This window comes from Bombina bombina, chromosome 6, assembly GCF_027579735.1.
Source record: "Bombina bombina isolate aBomBom1 chromosome 6, aBomBom1.pri, whole genome shotgun sequence".
NCBI classification, from domain to species: Eukaryota; Metazoa; Chordata; class Amphibia; order Anura; family Bombinatoridae; genus Bombina; species Bombina bombina.
The window spans coordinates 37648168-37666621 of record NC_069504.1 but is presented as its reverse complement, the minus strand read 5'-3'; the positions used below and the strand labels follow the sequence as shown (position 1 = coordinate 37666621).

The 18454-nt window shown below is 41.6% G+C and overlaps 1 protein-coding gene across 3 annotated transcripts in view; it reads right to left on the bottom strand.

Moving 5' to 3' along the window:
- The window catches only part of NRF1 (nuclear respiratory factor 1), a 249610-nt gene that overhangs the window by 196993 nt on the left and 34163 nt on the right, over nt 1–18454 (bottom strand). For all 3 annotated transcript variants that reach the window (XM_053716373.1, XM_053716372.1, XM_053716374.1), the window contains exons 2-3: nt 18445–18454; nt 8386–8500 (exon numbers count right to left, since the gene is read on the bottom strand). The exon at nt 18445–18454 is cut by the window's right edge and continues 236 nt beyond it. In XM_053716373.1, the coding sequence (XP_053572348.1) occupies nt 8386–8500; nt 18445–18454 (125 nt within the window). The remainder of the gene's footprint in view (nt 1–8385; nt 8501–18444) is intronic.

The following is an 18454-nucleotide window of genomic DNA, read 5'->3' as shown; positions in this document are numbered from 1 at the left end:
TTGCAAAACATTCAAATTGGGACCTCAGTCTGCAATGCATGTGAGATTACAATAACACTATTTATATTGCCTTTTTACATAAGATATATACACACTACATGCAGATATGCACGGGCGACTAAAGTTTCTTGCGGGCTGGTAAGTTTTGTGATTTACTCGCCCGATGGGCGAGGGGAGTTTTTTGGAATTCATAGGCCCTGCTCAACCTATTAACTGTACATTTGTTACAAGGGATAAACTGTGAATGGGTTTGTCTGGCATCTGTATTTTATGGTTTTCTATAGCTATATTGCCCGTGCATTTAGGAATCATAGGATTAAGGAATTTAGATTTTTTAAGAATTATATTAAACAAATTGTATACTTGTAAAAACACTTAAAATCAGATTATTTTTTTTTTAAATAAAACAAAACACATATTGGATCCACAGAGATGACAAGGAGTAGGGAGCTGCAGAGAAGAGACTGTTGACAATAAGAATATGCGCAGTGTGGGTTGGACAAGCGAGGAGGTTACTTATACACTATATATACGGTATTTTGTTTTTTGTTTTTAAAAAAGGGCTGGGGGGCCCATACAGCAGGTTACAAATACGATATCAGTTTGTCTCGGTCTCATTGCCTATAGCTAGACTCACAGTGCAAAAAAAAAAATGATCCTCAATATGAAGGTTTGAAACAATTTAAAGGGACATTAAACACTTTGTGTTTTTGTATAAAAATGGTGTCTCGTCTTACACTACCTAGAAAGAAGGAAGAAAAAAAGAAAAGGAAAAAAAAAAATTTGTAGCCAAGGTTTTCCAAATGCTGCAGATTGCTTATACCAGCTGATCTTCAGAGGTTGGAGGTTCCAGATTTTGCTTTTGGCTCTAGGGAGTGTGAGGCGGTGACACCAACCTCTCTCAAGAGCTAATAAAATCTCCAGAAAGGAATGAATCCTATTTTAGTAGTAGAACGCCTGAATAAGTTGTTGTTGCTTTCAACAAAATATTTGATTAAAATTAACAAAATTTTGATAGTACGTCATTTTTATTAGAAATTCTTCCTGAATGAATCATGGATCAATACACATCTTGCACGTAGGATCTCTTGTGAGTATCTTCCTTTTATGTTACTAAGTTACATCACTACATTGCAAGGGAGAGTTCTGAGAACAGCAGCATCCTTGATGAAGTTGCTTTTTGCATCTTTTCTTTGTTGTATTTACTATTAACAATTTTCAACTATTTTTTTTTTCAGGAATGGTATTAATAAAGCTCTGAAATCCCTCTCTATTGATTAGCCCGTGTGCGGATATTTGTAAATTATTATTATTATTATTATTATTATTATTATTATTATTATTATTATTATTATTATTATTATTATTATTATTATTAAACAGCGGCCTGACACTTAAAGGGCCATAATACCCAAATGTTTAAACACTTGAAAGTGATGCAGCATATCTGTAAAAAGCTGACTAGAAAATATCACCTGAACATCTCTATGTAAAAAAACATAATTTATGCTTACCTGATAAATTCCTTTCTTCTGTTGTGTGATCAGTCCACGGGTCATCATTACTTCTGGGATATAACTCCTCCCCAACAGGAAATGCAAGAGGATTCACCCAGCAGAGCTGCATATAGCTCCTCCCCTCTACGTCAGTCCCAGTCATTCGACCAAGAATCAACGAGAAAGGAGTAACCAAGGGTGAAGTGGTGACTGGAGTATAATTTAAAAGATATTTACCTGCCTTAAAAAAGGGCGGGCCGTGGACTGATCACACAACAGAAGAAAGGAATTTATCAGGTAAGCATAAATTATGTTTTCTTCTGTTATGTGTGATCAGTCCACGGGTCATCATTACTTCTGGGATACCAATACCAAAGCAAAAGTACACGGATGACGGGAGGGATAGGTAGGCTCATTATACAGAAGGAACCACTGCCTGAAGAACCTTTCTCCCAAAAATAGCCTCCGAAGAAGCAAAAGTGTCAAATTTGTAAAATTTGGAAAAAGTATGAAGCGAAGACCAAGTTGCAGCCTTGCAAATCTGTTCAACAGAGGCCTCATTCTTAAAGGCCCAAGTGGAAGCCACAGCTCTAGTGGAGTGAGCTGTAATTCTTTCAGGAGGCTGCTGTCCAGCAGTCTCATAGGCTAAACGTATTATGCTACGAAGCCAAAAAGAGAGAGGTAGCAGAAGCTTTTTGACCTCTCCTCTGTCCAGAATAAACGACAAACAGGGAAGAAGTTTGGCGAAAATCTTTAGTTGCCTGCAAGTAGAACTTGAGGGCACGAACTACATCCAGATTGTGTAGAAGACGTTCCTTCTTTGAAGAAGGATTTGGACACAAGGATGGAACAACAATCTCTTGATTGATATTCCTGTTAGTGACTACCTTAGGTAAGAACCCAGGTTTAGTACGCAGAACTACCTTGTCTGAGTGAAAAATCAGATAAGGAGAATCACAATGTAAGGCTGATAACTCAGAGACTCTTCGAGCCGAGGCAATAGCCATTAAAAACAGAACTTTCCAAGATAACAATTTTATATCAATGGAATGAAGGGGTTCAAACGGAACACCCTGTAAAACGTTAAGAACTAAGTTTAAACTCCATGGCGGAGCAACAGCTTTAAACACAGGCTTGATCCTAGCTAAAGCCTGACAAAAGGCCTGGACGTCTGGATTTTCTGACAGACGCCTGTGTAACAAGATGGACAGAGCTGAAATCTGTCCCTTTAATGAACTAGCTGATAAACCCTTTTCTAAACCTTCTTGTAGAAAGGACAATATCCTAGGGATCCTAACCTTACTCCAGGAGTAACCTTTGGATTCGCACCAGTATAGGTATTTACGCCATATTTTATGGTAAATCCTTCTGGTAACAGGCTTCCTAGCCTGTATCAGGGTATCAATAACCGACTCAGAAAAACCACGTTTTGATAAAATCAAGCGTTCAATTTCCAAGCAGTCAGCTTCAGAGAAGTTAGATTTTGATGTTTGAATGGACCCTGTATCAGAAGGTCCTGTCTTAGAGGTAGAGACCAAGGCGGACAGGATGACATGTCCACTAGATCTGCATACCAAGTCCTGCGTGGCCATGCAGGCGCTATTAGAATCACTGATGCTCTCTCCTGTTTGATTTTGGCAATCAATCGAGGAAGCAGCGGGAAGGGTGGAAACACATAAGCCATCCCGAAGTTCCAAGGTGCTGTCAAAGCATCTATCAGAACCGCTCCCGGATCCCTGGATCTGGACCCGTAGTGAGGAAGTTTGGCGTTCTGGCGAGACGCCATGAGATCTATCTCTGGTTTGCCCCAACGTCGAAGTATTTGGGCAAAGACCTCCGGATGAAGTTCCCACTCCCCCGGATGAAAAGTCTGGCGACTCAAGAAATCCGCCTCCCAGTTCTCCACTCCCGGGATGTGGATTGCTGACAGGTGGCAAGAGTGAGACTCTGCCCAGCGAATTATCTTTGATACTTCCATCATTGCTAGGGAGCTTCTTGTCCCTCCCTGATGGTTGATGTAAGCTACAGTCGTGATGTTGTCCGACTGAAACCTGATGAACCCCCGAGTTGTTAATTGGGGCCAAGCCAGAAGGGCATTGAGAACTGCTCTCAATTCCAGAATGTTTATTGGAAGGAGACTCTCCTCCTGATTCCATAGTCCCTGAGCCTTCAGAGAATTCCAGACAGCGCCCCAACCTAGTAGGCTGGCGTCTGTTGTTACAATTGTCCAGTCTGGCCTGCTGAATGGCATCCCCCTGGACAGGTGTGGCCGATAAAGCCACCATAGAAGAGAATTTCTGGTCTCTTGATTCAGATTCAGAGTAGGGGACAAATCTGAGTAATCCCCATTCCACTGACTTAGCATGCACAATTGCAGCGGTCTGAGGTGTAGGCGTGCAAAAGGTACTATGTCCATTGCCGCTACCATTAAGCCGATCACCTCCATGCATTGAGCTACTGACGGGTGTTGAATGGAATGAAGGACACGGCATGCATTTTGAAGCTTTGTTAACCTGTCTTCTGTCAGGTAAATCTTCATTTCTACAGAATCTATAAGAGTCCCCAAGAATGGAACTCTTGTGAGAGGAAAAAGAGAACTCTTCTTTTCGTTCACTTTCCATCCATGCGACCTTAGAAATGCCAGAACTAACTCTGTATGAGACTTGGCAGTTTGAAAGCTTGAAGCTTGTATTAGAATGTCGTCTAGGTACGGAGCTACCGAAATCCCTCGCGGTCTTAGTACCGCCAGAAGGGCACCCAGAACCTTTGTGAAGATTCTTGGAGCCGTAGCCAATCCGAATGGAAGAGCTACAAACTGGTAGTGCCTGTCTAGGAAGGCAAACCTTAGATACCGGTGATGATCTTTGTGAATCGGTATGTGAAGGTAAGCATCTTTTAAATCCACTGTGGTCATGTACTGACCCTTTTGGATCATGGGTAAGATTGTCCGAATAGTTTCCATTTTGAACGATGGAACTCTTAGGAATTTGTTTAGAATCTTTAAATCTAAGATTGGCCTGAAAGTTCCCTCTTTTTTGGGAACCACAAACAGGTTTGAGTAGAACCCTTGTCCTTGTTCCGACCGCGGAACCGGATGGATCACTCCCATTAATAAGAGATCTTGTACACAGCGTAGAAACGCTTCTTTCTTTATCTGGTTTGTTGACAACCTTGACAGATGAAATCTCCCTCTTGGGGGAGATAATTTGAAGTCTAGAAGGTATCCCTGAGATATGATCTCTAGCGCCCAGGGATCCTGAACATCTCTTGCCCAGGCCTGGGCGAAGAGAGAAAGTCTGCCCCCCACTAGATCCGGTCCCGGATCGGGGGCTCTCGGTTCATGCTGTCTTTGGGGCAGCAGCAGGTTTCCTGGCCTGCTTGCCCTTGTTCCAGGACTGGTTAGGCTTCCAGCCTTGCCTGTAACGAGCAACAGCTCCCTCCTGCTTTGGTGCAGTGGAGGTTGATGCTGCTCCTGTTTTGAAATTCCGAAAGGGACGAAAATTAGACTGTCTAGCCTTAGCTTTGGCTTTGTCTTGAGGTAGGGCGTGGCCCTTACCTCCTGTAATGTCAGCGATAATTTCTTTCAAACCGGGCCCAAATAAAGACTGCCCCTTGAAAGGTATATTAAGTAATTTGGACTTAGAAGTAACATCAGCTGACCAGGATTTTAGCCACAGCGCCCTACGTGCTTGGATGGCGAATCCTGAGTTCTTAGCCGTAAGTTTGGTTAAATGTACTACGGCCTCCGAAATGAATGAATTAGCTAGTTTAAGGACTCTAAGCCTGTCCGTAATGTCGTCTAGCGTAGATGAACTAAGGTTCTCTTCCAGAGACTCAATCCAAAATGCTGCCGCAGCCGTAATCGGCGCGATACATGCAAGGGGTTGCAATATAAAACCTTGTTGAACAAACATTTTCTTAAGGTAACCCTCTAATTTTTTATCCATTGGATCTGAAAAAGCACAGCTATCCTCCACCGGGATAGTGGTACGCTTAGCTAAAGTAGAAACTGCTCCCTCCACCTTAGGGACCGTTTGCCATAAGTCCCGAGTGGTGGCGTCTATTGGAAACATCTTTCTAAATATTGGAGGGGGTGAGAACGGCACACCGGGTCTATCCCAGTCCTTAGTAACAATTTCAGTTAGTCTCTTAGGTATAGGAAAAACGTCAGTACTCGCCGGTACCGCAAAGTATTTATCCAACCTACACAGTTTCTCTGGTATTGCAACGGTGTTACAATCATTGAGAGCTGCTAAAACCTCACCTAGTAATACACGGAGGTTCTCCAATTTAAATTTAAAATTTGAAATATCTGAATCCAATCTGTTTGGATCAGAACCGTCACCCACAGAATGAAGCTCTCCGTCCTCATGCTCTGCAAGCTGTGACGCAGTATCAGACATGGCCCTAGTATTGTCAGCGCACTCTGTTCTCACCCCAGAGTGATCACGCTTGCCTCTTAGTTCTGGTAATTTAGACAAAACTTCAGTCATAACAGTAGCCATATCTTGTAATGTTATCTGTAATGGCCGCCCAGATGTACTAGGCGCCATAATATCACGCACCTCCCGGGCGGGAGATGCAGGTACTGCCGCGTGAGGCGAGTTAGTCGGCATAACTCTCCCCTCGCTGTTTGGTGAAATTTGTTCAAATTGTACAGATTGACTTTTATTTAAAGTAGCATCAATACAGTTAGTACATAAATTTCTATTGGGCTCCACCTTGGCATTGGAACAAATGACACAGATATCTTCCTCTGAGTCAGACATGTTTAACACACTAGCAATAAACTTGCAACTTGGTTATAATCTTTTTTAGCAAAAACGTACTGTGCCTCAAAGAGGTACTAAACGATTAAATGACAGTTGAAATAATGAACTGAAAAACAGTTATAGCATCAAACTTTAAAACAACACAACTTTTAGCAAAGGTTTGTACCCATTAGCAAAATAACAATAATTAAATTTGACATAAAAATTACAGAGCAACGTTTTTATTCACAGTCAATATAAAATTCTCACAGCTCTGCTGAGAGAATCTACCTCCCTCTAAAGAAGTTTGAAGACCCCTGAGATCTGTCGGAGATAAACCGGATCATGCAGGAAATATAAGAGTAACTGACTGGAAATTTTTGATGCGTAGCAAAGAGCGCCAAAAACGGCCCCTCCCCCTCACACACAGCAGTGAAGAGAAACGAAACTGTCACAATTAAAACCAAACAACTGCCAAGTGGAAAATAATGCCCAAATATTTATTCACTCAGTACCTCAGAAATGTAAACGATTCTACATTCCAGCAAAAACGTTTAACATGATAAATACTTATTAAAAGGATTAGTGACTTTTAACAGAGTAGTTCCGGTGAAATACCATCCCCAGAATACTGAAGTGTATACATACATGTCATTATAACGGTATGGCAGGATTTTCTCATCAATTCCATTCAGAAAATAAAAACTGCTACATACCTCAATGCAGATTCATCTGCCCGCTGTCCCCTGATCTGAAGCTTTTACCTCCCTCAGATGGCCGAGAACAGCAATATGATCTTAACTACTCCGGTTAAAATCATAGTAAAAAACTCTGGTAGATTCTTCCTCAAACTCTGCCAGAGAAGTAATAACACGCTCCGGTGCTATTGTAAAATAACAAACTTTTGATTGAAGTCATAAAAACTAAGTATAATCACCATAGTCCTCTCACACATCCTATCTAGTCGTTGGGTGCAAGAGAATGACTGGGACTGACGTAGAGGGGAGGAGCTATATGCAGCTCTGCTGGGTGAATCCTCTTGCATTTCCTGTTGGGGAGGAGTTATATCCCAGAAGTAATGATGACCCGTGGACTGATCACACATAACAGAAGAAAGAAAGATATTTTACCTCAAACGTTCCTCAGTAGTCACCTCCCATTGTAAAGGATTTCTAAGCAGCATTTTAGTGTCTGTCCTGGGACAGCTTAGGGGATGAGCCTCGTGCACACTCATATTATTTTCCTATTCAGCTTACTATGAAATCTCATGAGAGTTAAAGGGACAGTCAAGACCAAAAAAAAAAAAAAACTTTCATTTTTCAAATAGGGCATGTAATTTTAAACAACTTTCCAATTTACTTTTATCAACATTTTTGCTTTGTTCTCTTGGTATTCTAGTTGAAAGCAAACCTAGGAAGGCTCAAATGATAAATTTTAAGCCCTTGAAGGCCGCCTCTATTTTATTTACTTTTCACAGCAGGGGAGAGCTAGCTCTTGTAGGCCAAATAGATAGCATTGTGATCACGCCCATGGCTAGTGGCATACACTGCACTAATTGGCTAAAATGCAAGTCAATAGATAATAACTAAGTCATGTGATTAGGGGCGGTCAGAAGATGCTTAGATACAAGTTAGTCACAGAAGTAAAAAGTATTAATATAACAGTGTTGGTTTTGCAAAACTGGGGAATGGGTAATAAAGGGATTATCTATCTTTTTAAACAACAAAAATTCTGGTGTTGACTGTCCCTTTAAGTGAAATCTCATGAGATCACAGTAAGAGTTCATGACCTCAGCACTGCTGATGCTGATTGGCTGCTGTTCATTTATTCATATTTTTTTTTTTTACCTGCAGCTGGGAGCAGGCGAAGTATAACTTTTTACACAGAACTTACTCTGCTGAGCTGAGGAGAATGTGAGGTAAAATATCTTCCTTTTTTACATAGAGATGCTCAGGTGATATTTTCCTGTCAGCTTTTTACAGTTATACTGCATCAGTTTCAAGTGATTTAGCGTATTATGTCCCTTTAAGCATGCACGCCTTCACTGACAGCAGCACAGAGAACTACATCAAAACCAAATCATTGTGCAGTATTGTGTGTACCATAATACTTGCTCGCCTCCGCTGAGAGCCACTCACCGCAATAGGCGTGTTTGCTGCCGTTTGCGGATGGATGGGTTGGATTCAAAGATGTGAGGTCTTTTCCGCTTCTTTCCTGTAGCTACGGCAGCTGCAGCGGCCATCCCAACGGGCCCTGAAAATAAAGAGTACACAGGCATTTAACAACCAAAGATGTAGTGCCTATTGCTTTCAATGCCGTGCTTACACCTACAGGGGTAGAAATGTGAAACTGTAAAACAAACTTAGAGCTGCATATGAGGTGGCATGGATGTATTTCGGTATTGAATAGAATCATGTTTGTAATATACATCTATTAGAAAAAATGCTTTTAATAAAAGCTATAGCTGTTTAAAAAGTGTATTTAAGTATGCACCGTGCACCAGCATTTTAAACACAGCACTTGCTCAGAGAGCCTAAGGTGCTTGTATCATCTGGTAATGACTCAATTTGTTAATGGCTGATATAATACAAACCCCCACTGGTGCTCTGAGCAGCTGCAGTATTTAAAATGCTGGTGCACTGAGAATATCTAGCTATGCCTCACATGCACGTGCAGAGAAAAATCTTAACACTAAAACAGTGATAACTTTTACTAGAAGCATGTTTGCCAATACATGTAAACTGAACTTAATACAACAAAGTAGTAAACCAGATGAGCTCTATTTTAGGTAGTATCTGTACTAGGTCTCCTTCATTCCATAGTCATAGAAAATATCTGATATTCCGGAGATAATGCAAACTCACTAAACCAACAGCAGGGCACCAGATGTAACTATTATATCTAAAGACAAAGGGACAAGAACTGCAGGATCTGGATCAATTAGCTCAACATAGGATTCCTTCCAAAGATATTCTCATGTGCCAGTAAGAGCCATACCAACTGAATGGCCAAACACTAACAACATTGATCCACTGAGTGGAAATCAAGAGCAGCATACATAGAAGGGGAATAAACACTAAATACATTTTATGCACCCACTAAATATGGGTGCCACCTTCTTGGAACCTAGGTTACTACACGGAAGATGTCTGAAGGAGGGCCACTGCATGTTCAAATATGTAAGCACTGGAATACAGTGAAGCCTAGATTTCAACATGGCGATACCGATGACTAGAGGGAGGCGGGTAATATCCTCAGTACTGTGCTTAGTCTTTAATTTGCTCACAGAGAACTTCCTTGGCACACCTTGCCACAAATGGAAGCAGAATTGTCATAGGTGCATTTCAACAGCTTCATGAAAAAAATAAATAAAAGAAAAGCAGAAGTTTAGTAGCCCAGATTGGTTGAGCAGATTAGCACCCCCAAAGCGATAACACCACTTTGAACATAGTCCTCATCAGCTAAAATACAGTCACTTGGACTGACAAATATGAACAAACGACACTGTGTAGACATGACTTGCTGCAGTGTGGAAACTGGTTAGTATAGGACCGGTCTGATGTGGGACACCTTCTCCTGTTCCCACATTGCTGGATCCAGTATACACAGTCCATCAAGACATAGAGTCCTCTACCTTGGGTATCCTGGTTAGCCGGTTCAGCCAGCTGGTTTGCTGTGAATACCAGCCTGCCCCTATAGGCACATTGGAGTGCCTTTTCACATTGTGAGTACCCTGCACATGTCTTATATTTGTCGTTGGCTTCTTCAGATTCACACATACGGCGCCTCTTTCCTGTGTTTGATTTTAAATATGAACAAATGTAGCCACGCTCATATCCCCGACACCTAGATAAAAGCAGCACTAGATAAGTAACCACGCCTGTAAGTGATCCAAAAGAGCATAACCTATCTGGTGCTTACAAAATACAATAAACAATCTCTAATGAAGCGCAAAGCAATTTGCTAGCACAAAAAAGTCAGATTGTTTCTAGACCACCATTATGCACAATCATATTTTTACATTGTTATTAAAAGTTATGTTTTAGCGATATAGACGCTTTTTCACTTCCTTTGGCGTTTCCCGTTCTTTTGCTATTTTTAAATAGAATAACCAACCTACTAAAAAGCCCTGTAAATTAACAAAAATGGTTCAGACGATCAGACAAAAGTTCCAAATAGCAAGGAGGTGGCACCAAAACCTTCACGAATATCACATTACAGCCGCACCTCTACTTAGAATGACAGTAAGCGGCACAGACAACCACCCATGACACAGGTAACACCCATACCAAATGGAAACCGCAAACCATCTCTATGGAAAGTCAACACCAAAAACTTGCTGAAGAAACACACATTGTAGACCCTTAAGATCTGCAAAGCTTTAAACCGACGAACAGCAGCATTTTGTGGCTATAGAAAACGTCACCACCATCCACCTGTAACATCTTTTGAAAAAAACTGTGGCCTACACAACACTCATGGTCAGAATTCAAACCCTGGCCTTAAACCATGAACAAAGAGACATAAATTGATCCTTTAAACACTAACAAATCTAAGGCACAGCTTATATCTGCATAGTGCAAAAATATTTATCAGGCTCACAGGCTGGTTTATAATAAGGGTGTCCAAAGCAGTTTAGGGTTATATCATTATGTAGGAGCACATGAAAAAAAAACCCGTAGAGTCACTTTTTATTACCCCTCTTTCTCCAACATTGGTGTGTCCGGTCCACGGCGTCATCCTTACTTGTGGGATATCTCTTCCCCAACAGGAAATGGCAAAGAGTCCCAGCAAAGCTGGCCATATAGTCCCTCCTAGGCTCCGCCCACTCCAGTCATTCTCTTTGCCGTTGCACAGGCAACATCTCCACGGAGATGGTTAAGAGTTTTTGGTGTTTAAATGTAGTTTTTTATTCTTCTATCAAGTGTTTGTTATTTTAAAATAGTGCTGGTATGTACTATTTACTCTGAAACAGAAAAGGATGAAGATTTCTGTTTGTGAGAGGAAGATGATTTTAGCAGACAGTAACTAAAATCGATTGCTGTTTCCACATAGGACTGTTGAGATGAAGTAACTTCAGTTGGGGGAAACAGTTAGACTTTTCTGCTTAAGGTATGACTAGTCATATTTCTAACAAGACTGTGTAATGCTGGAAGGCTGTCATTTCCCCTCATGGGGACCGGTAAGCCATTTTCTTAGTCTCAAACAGAATAAAGGGCTTAATATGGGCTATAAAACTGGTAGACATTTTTATGGGCTAAATCGATTGCTTTATTTGGGCATTTTATACATGTTTATGCTGTTAATTCACATTTATAAACTTGGGGAACGTTTTTTAACGGCAGGCACTATGTTAGACACCTTTTCCAGTCAGGGAGGGCCTTCCCAGTTGTAGGCTGAGCCTCATTTTCGCGCCATTACTGCGCAGTTTTTGAGAGCAAGACATGCAGATGCATGTGTGAGGATCTGAAAGTAGCTGGAAAAGTTTCTAGAAGGCGTCACTTGGTATCGTATTCCCCTCTGGGCTTGGTTAGGTCTCAGCAAAGGCTGTAGCTGGGACTGTATAGGGGTTTAAATTTGTAAACGGCTCCGGTTCCGTTATTTTAAGGGTTAAAGCTCTGAAAATTGGTGTGCAATACTCTTAATGCTTTAAGACACTGTGGTGAAATTTTGGTAATTTTTGAACAATTCCTTCATACTTTTTCACATATTCAGTAATAAAGTGTTTCTGTTTAAAATTTAAAGAGACAGTAACGGTTTTGTTTTAAAACGTTTTTTGTGCTTTATTGACAAGTTTACGCCTGTTTAACATGTCTGTGCCTTCGGATAAGCTATGTTCTATATGTATGAAAGCCAATGTGTCTCCCCATTTAAATTTGTGTGATAATTGTGCCATAGCGTCCAAACAAAGTAAGGACAGTACTGCCACAGATAATGAAATTGCCCAAGATGATTCCTCAGATGAGGGGAGTAGACATGATACTATATCATCTCCTACTGTGTCTACACCAGTTTTGCCCACGCAGGAGGCCCCTAGTACATCTAGCGCGCCAATGCTTATTACCATGCAACAATTGACGGCTGTAATGGATAACTCCATAGCAAATATTTTATCCAAAATGCCTGCATATCAGAGAAAGCGCGATTGCTCTGTTTTAAACACTGAAGAGCAGGAGGGCGCTGATGATAATTGTTCTGTCATTCCCTCACACCAATCTGAAGTGGCCATGAGGGAGGTTTTGTCAGATGGGGAAATTTCAGATTCAGGAAAAATTTCTCAACAAGCTGAACCTGATGTTGTGACATTTAAATTTAAATTAGATCATCTCCGCGCACTGCTTAAGGAGGTGTTATCTAATCTGGATGATTGTGACAACTTGGTCATTCCAGAGAAATTATGCAAGATGGACAAGTTTCTAGAGGTTCCGGTGCACCCCAACGCTTTTCCTATACCCAAGCGGGTGGCGGACATAGTGAATAAGGAGTGGGAGAAGCCCGGCATACCTTTTGTTCCCCCCCCTATATTTAAGAAATTATTTCCTATGGTCGACCCCAGAAAGGACTTAGTTCGTGCATTGTTCCTGTCACTACAGCAGCGTGGTTCTGGTTCAAGGAACTAGAAAAGTCGCTCAGTAGAGAGACTCCATATGAGGTGGTTATGGACAGAGTTCACGCACTTAAGTTGGCTAACTCTTTTATTTTAGATGCCGCTTTGCAATTAGCTAGATTAGCGGCGAAAAATTCAGGGTTTGCAATTGTGGCGCGCAGAGCGCTTTGGCTAAAGTCTTGGTCAGCGGATGTATCATCCAAGACAAAATTGCTTAACATCCCTTTCAAAGGTAAAACTCTATTTGGACCAGAATTGAAAGAGATTATCTCAGACATCACTGGGGGAAAGGGCCACGCCCTTCCTCAAGATAGGCCTTTCAAGGCCAAGAATAAGTCTAATTTTCGTTCCTTTCGCAATTTCAGGAACGGACCAGCCTCTAATTCTGCATCCTCTAAGCAAGAGGGTAATGCCTCACAGCCCAAACCAGCCTGGAAGCCTATGCAAGGCTGGAACAAGGGTAAGCAGGCCAAGAAGCCTGCTGCTGCTAACAAAACAGCATGAAGGAGTAGCCCCCGATCCGGGACCGGATCTAGTAGGGGGCAGACTCTCTCTCTTTGCTCAGGCTTGGGCAAGAGATGTTCAGGATCCCTGGGCACTAGAAATAGTTTCTCAGGGTTATCTTCTGGAATTCAGGGAACTACCCCCAAGGGGAAGGTTCCACATGTCTCACTTATCCTTAAACAAAATAAAGAGACAGGCGTTCTTACATTGTGTAGAAGACCTGTTAAAGATGGGAGTGATACACCCAGTTCCAATAAAGGAACAAGGAATGGGATTTTATTCAAATCTGTTCGTAGTTCCCAAAAAAGAGGGAACTTTCAGACCAATTTTGGATTTGAAGATCCTAAACAAATTTCTCAGGGTACCATCGTTCAAGATGGAAACCATTCGAACGATTCTACCCACTATCCAGGAAGGTCAATTTATGACTACCGTGGATCTAAAGGATGCGTACCTACATATTCCTATCCGCAAAGAACATCATCAGTTCCTAAGGTTCGCCTTTCTGGACAAGCATTACCAATTTGTGGCCCTCCCATTCGGGTTAGCCACTGCTCCAAGGATTTTCACAAAGGTACTAGGGTCCCTTCTAGCGGTTCTAAGACCGAGGGGCATTGCAGTAGTACCTTACTTGGACGACATTCTAATACAAGCGTCGTCCCTGTCAAAAGCAAAGGCTCATACAGACATCGTTCTGGCCTTTCTCAGATCACACGGATGGAAGGTGAACATAGAAAAAAGTTCTCTGTCCCCGTCAACAAGAGTTCCCTTCTTGGGAACAATAATAGATTCCTTAGAAATGAGGATTTTTCTGACAGAGGTCAGAAAGTCAAAACTTCTAAGCACTTGTTAAGTTCTTCATTCTGTTCCACGTCCTTCCATAGCGCAGTGCATGGAAGTAGTAGGGTTGATGGTTGCAGCAATGGACATAGTTCCTTTTGCACAAATTCATCTAAGACCATTACAACTGTGCATGCTCAAACAGTGGAATGGGGACTATACAGACTTGTCTCCAATGATTCAAGTAGATCAGAAGACCAGAGATTCACTCCATTGGTGGCTGACCCTGGACCATCTATCCAAGGGAATGAGCTTCCGCAGACCAGAGTGGGTCATTGTCACGACCGACGCCAGTCTAGTGGGCTGGGGCGCGGTCTGGGAATCCCTGAAAGCTCAGAGGCTATGGTCTCGGGAAGAGTCTCTTCTCCCGATAAACATTCTGGAACTAAGAGCGATCTTCAATGCTCTAAGGGCTTGGCCTCAGCTAGCAAAGGCCAGATTCATAAGATTCCAATCAGACAACATGACGACCGTTGCATATATCAATCATCAGGGGGGAACAAGGAGTTCCCTGGCGATGAAAGAAGTGACCAAAATAATTCAATGGGCGGAGGATCACTCCTGCCACCTATCTGCGATCCACATCCCAGGTGTGGAAAACTGGGAAGCGGATTATCTGAGTCGTCAGACATTCCATCCGGGGGAGTGGGAACTCCACCCGGAGATCTTTGCCCAACTAACTCAATTATGGGGCATTCCAGACATGGATCTGATGGCGTCTCGTCAGAACTTCAAGGTTCCTTGCTACGGATCCAGATCCAGGGATCCCAAGGCGACTCTAGTAGATGCACTAGTAGCACCTTGGACCTTCAACCTAGCTTATGTATTTCCACCGTTTCCTCTCATTCCCAGGCTGGTAGCCAGGATCAAACAGGAGAGGGCCTCGGTGATCTTGATAGCTCCTGCGTGGCCACGCAGGACTTGGTATGCAGACCTGGTGAATGTCATCGGTTCCACCATGGAAGCTACCTTTGAGACAGGACCTTCTTGTTCAGGGTCCATTCGAACATCCAAATCTGGTCTCCCTCCAGCTGACGGCTTGGAGATTGAACGCTTGATTCTATCAAAGCGTGGGTTTTCAGATTCTGTGATAGATACTCTGGTTCAGGCCAGAAAACCGGTAACTAGAAAAATTTACCATAAAATATGGAAAAGATATATCTGTTGGTGTGAATCCAAAGGATTCCCATGGAATAAGATAAAAATTCCTAAGATTCTCTCCTTTCTACAAGAAGGTTTGGAGAAAGGATTATCTGCAAGTTCTCTAAAGGGACAGATCTCTGCTTTATCTGTCTTACTACACAAAAGACTGGCAGCTGTGCCAGATGTTCAAGCATTTGTTCAGGCTCTGGTTAGGATCAAGCCTGTTTACAGACCTTTGACTCCTCCCTGGAGTCTAAATCTAGTTCTTTCAGTTCTTCAAGGGGTTCCGTTTGAGCCTTTACATTCCATAGATATTAAGTTACTATCTTGGAAAGTTTTGTTTTTGGTTGCTATTTCTTCTGCTAGAAGAGTTTCAGAGTTATCTGCTCTGTAGTGTTCTCCGCCCTATCTGGTGTTCCATGCAGATAAGGTGGTTTTGCGTACTAAGCCTGGTTTTCTTCCAAAGGTTGTTTCTAACAAGAATATTAACCAGGAGATAGTTGTACCTTCTTTATGTCCGAATCCAGTTTCAAAGAAGGAACGTTTGTTACACAATTTGGACGTAGTCCGTGCTCTAAAATTCTATTTAGAGGCTACAAAAGATTTCAGACAAACATCTTCTTTGTTTGTTGTCTATTCTGGTAAAAGGAGAGGTCAAAAAGCGACTTCTACCTCTCTTTCCTTTTGGCTTAAAAGCATCATCCGATTGGCTTATGAGACTGCCGGACGGCAGCCTCCTGAAAGAATCACAGCTCACTCCACTAGGGCTGTGGCTTCCACATGGGCCTTCAAGAATGAGGCTTCTGTTGACCAGATATGTAAGGCAGCGACTTGGTCTTCACTGCACACTTTTGCCAAATTTTAAAAATTTGATACTTTTGCTTCTTCGGAGGCTATTTTTGGGAGAAAGGTTTTGCAAGCCGTGGTGCCTTCCGTTTAGGTAACCTGATTTGCTCCCTCCCTTCATCCGTGTCCTAAAGCTTTGGTATTGGTTCCCACAAGCAAGGATGACGCCGTGGACCGGACACACCAATGTTGGAGAAAACAGAATTTATGCTTACCTGATAAATTACTTTCTCCAACGGTGTGTCCGGTCCACGGCCCGCCCTGGTTTTTTAATCAGGTCTGATGAATTATTTTCTCTAACTACAGTCACCACGGTACCATATGGTTTCTCCTATATTTTTCCTCCTGTCCGTCGGTCGAATGACTGGGGTGGGCGGAGCCTAGGAGGGACTATATGGCCAGCTTTGCTGGGACTCTTTGCCATTTCCTGTTGGGGAAGAGATATTCCCGCAAGTAAGGATGACGCCGTGGACCGGACATACCGTTGGAGAAAGTAATTTATCAGGTAAGCATAAATTCTGTTTTTTTACAGTGATCAACTTATCTTGGGGCACTGCAATATTAATTTAAAAGGTCAAAAATAGTATTTAGAAAAACGAAAAAATAAAAAACTGAATACACAAAAAGTTTAAAGGGACAGTCAACACCAAAATTGTTATTGTTTAAAAAGATAGATAACGCCTTTACTAACCATTCCCCAGCTTTGCACAACAAACATTGTTATATTAACATACTTTATAACATTTAAAACGCTAAAATTCTGCCTGTTTCTAAGCCACTAAAGACAGCCCCTTATGTTTTTTTATTAGCTTTTCACAACAGTGTAGTACTAGTTCATGTGAGCCATATAGATAACATTGTACTCACGCCCATGGGTTTTGGCAGACACTGCACTAATTGGATAAAATGCAAGTCAATAGTCATGTGATCAGAGGGCAGTCAGAAAAGGCTTAGATACAAGGTAATTACAGAGGTAAAAAAAAGGATTAATATAACCATGTTTTATGTGCAAAACTGGGGAATGGGTAATAAAGGGATTATCTATCTTTTTAAACAACAACAAAAAAATGTTGAGTTGACTGTCCTGTTAATTAAAATGATGACTAAATAATACTGTGTAGAAAACACCCATACTACATGGACTATGAGTTCTGTGAAAGTCCTGTAGACATCTGGCAGGCGGCTGTGTAAAAAACTTACACTATATACCCCATTAACAAATCTTCTGGGATTTCACTACTACTATTATCCCATGACGGGCACTATACAGAGGTGACACACAACAAAGAAATGAGCCTAAATTCAGGAAGGCTGAGACATATGTCCCTTTTCAGTTACAAATTACTGAGCACTGATTCCTTGATGTCATTAAGGTGTCCAATTACCTAATTGAAGTTTAGGTGCCCTTGGGGCAGAGGGTTCCATAGCTTCAATTCTACCTACAATTGCCCAAATCTGTCATGTTATATATGAATGAGCTATGCAGGCAAAAATAAAATTACATTTTTATTATTTTCCTTAAAATGATAATTTTACAACTAAAGAGGGATTTCTTATGTGTAACGGCTACTATATGTCCTGAGGGGCTAGTACTGTAAATAAATGTCTGTGTCTAGCACGATTCAGATAGAGAATAAATACAACTTCACTCTATAAATCAAATTGAGTTATTTTCTGTTACTTCTATAGTAATAAATAATGTGCTGTAAGTACCATATACACAAACTCTGTGTTCTGCAACACAATATCGTTTACCAGAGCCTCAATACCTCTCAGAACAGAGCTGATCTAAAACGACCAACTGGGTGTAGATAAAAGATCTTCCACTTAAAAAGGGACATGAATCCCAAAATGAAAAAAAACAAAAAATCACATTTGCTTGGTTCTCATGTTATTCTTTGTTGAAGAGATCTAGATAGGTTAGCGTGCACATGCCTGAAGCACTACATGACAGGACCTAGTGCTGCCATCTAGAGCATGAGTCCAATAACCATATTGGCAGCAGTGTTTTCACAACGTATCACTGATAAAAGCTCTCTTGCAAAACTACTGCCATAGAGTGCTCCAGGTAAATGCACACTCCTGAGCCAACCTACCTGATTTTCAACAAAGGACAACAAGAAATCAAAGTAAACTTGTTAACAGAAGTATATTGGAAAGTTGCTGTTTTTTTTAAATGGCAAACTATCTGAATCATGAAAACATTTTTAGGGGGGTTCTGTTTAAAGCCTTAGTGATACAACATTATTGCCCATACCTGCAGCCGC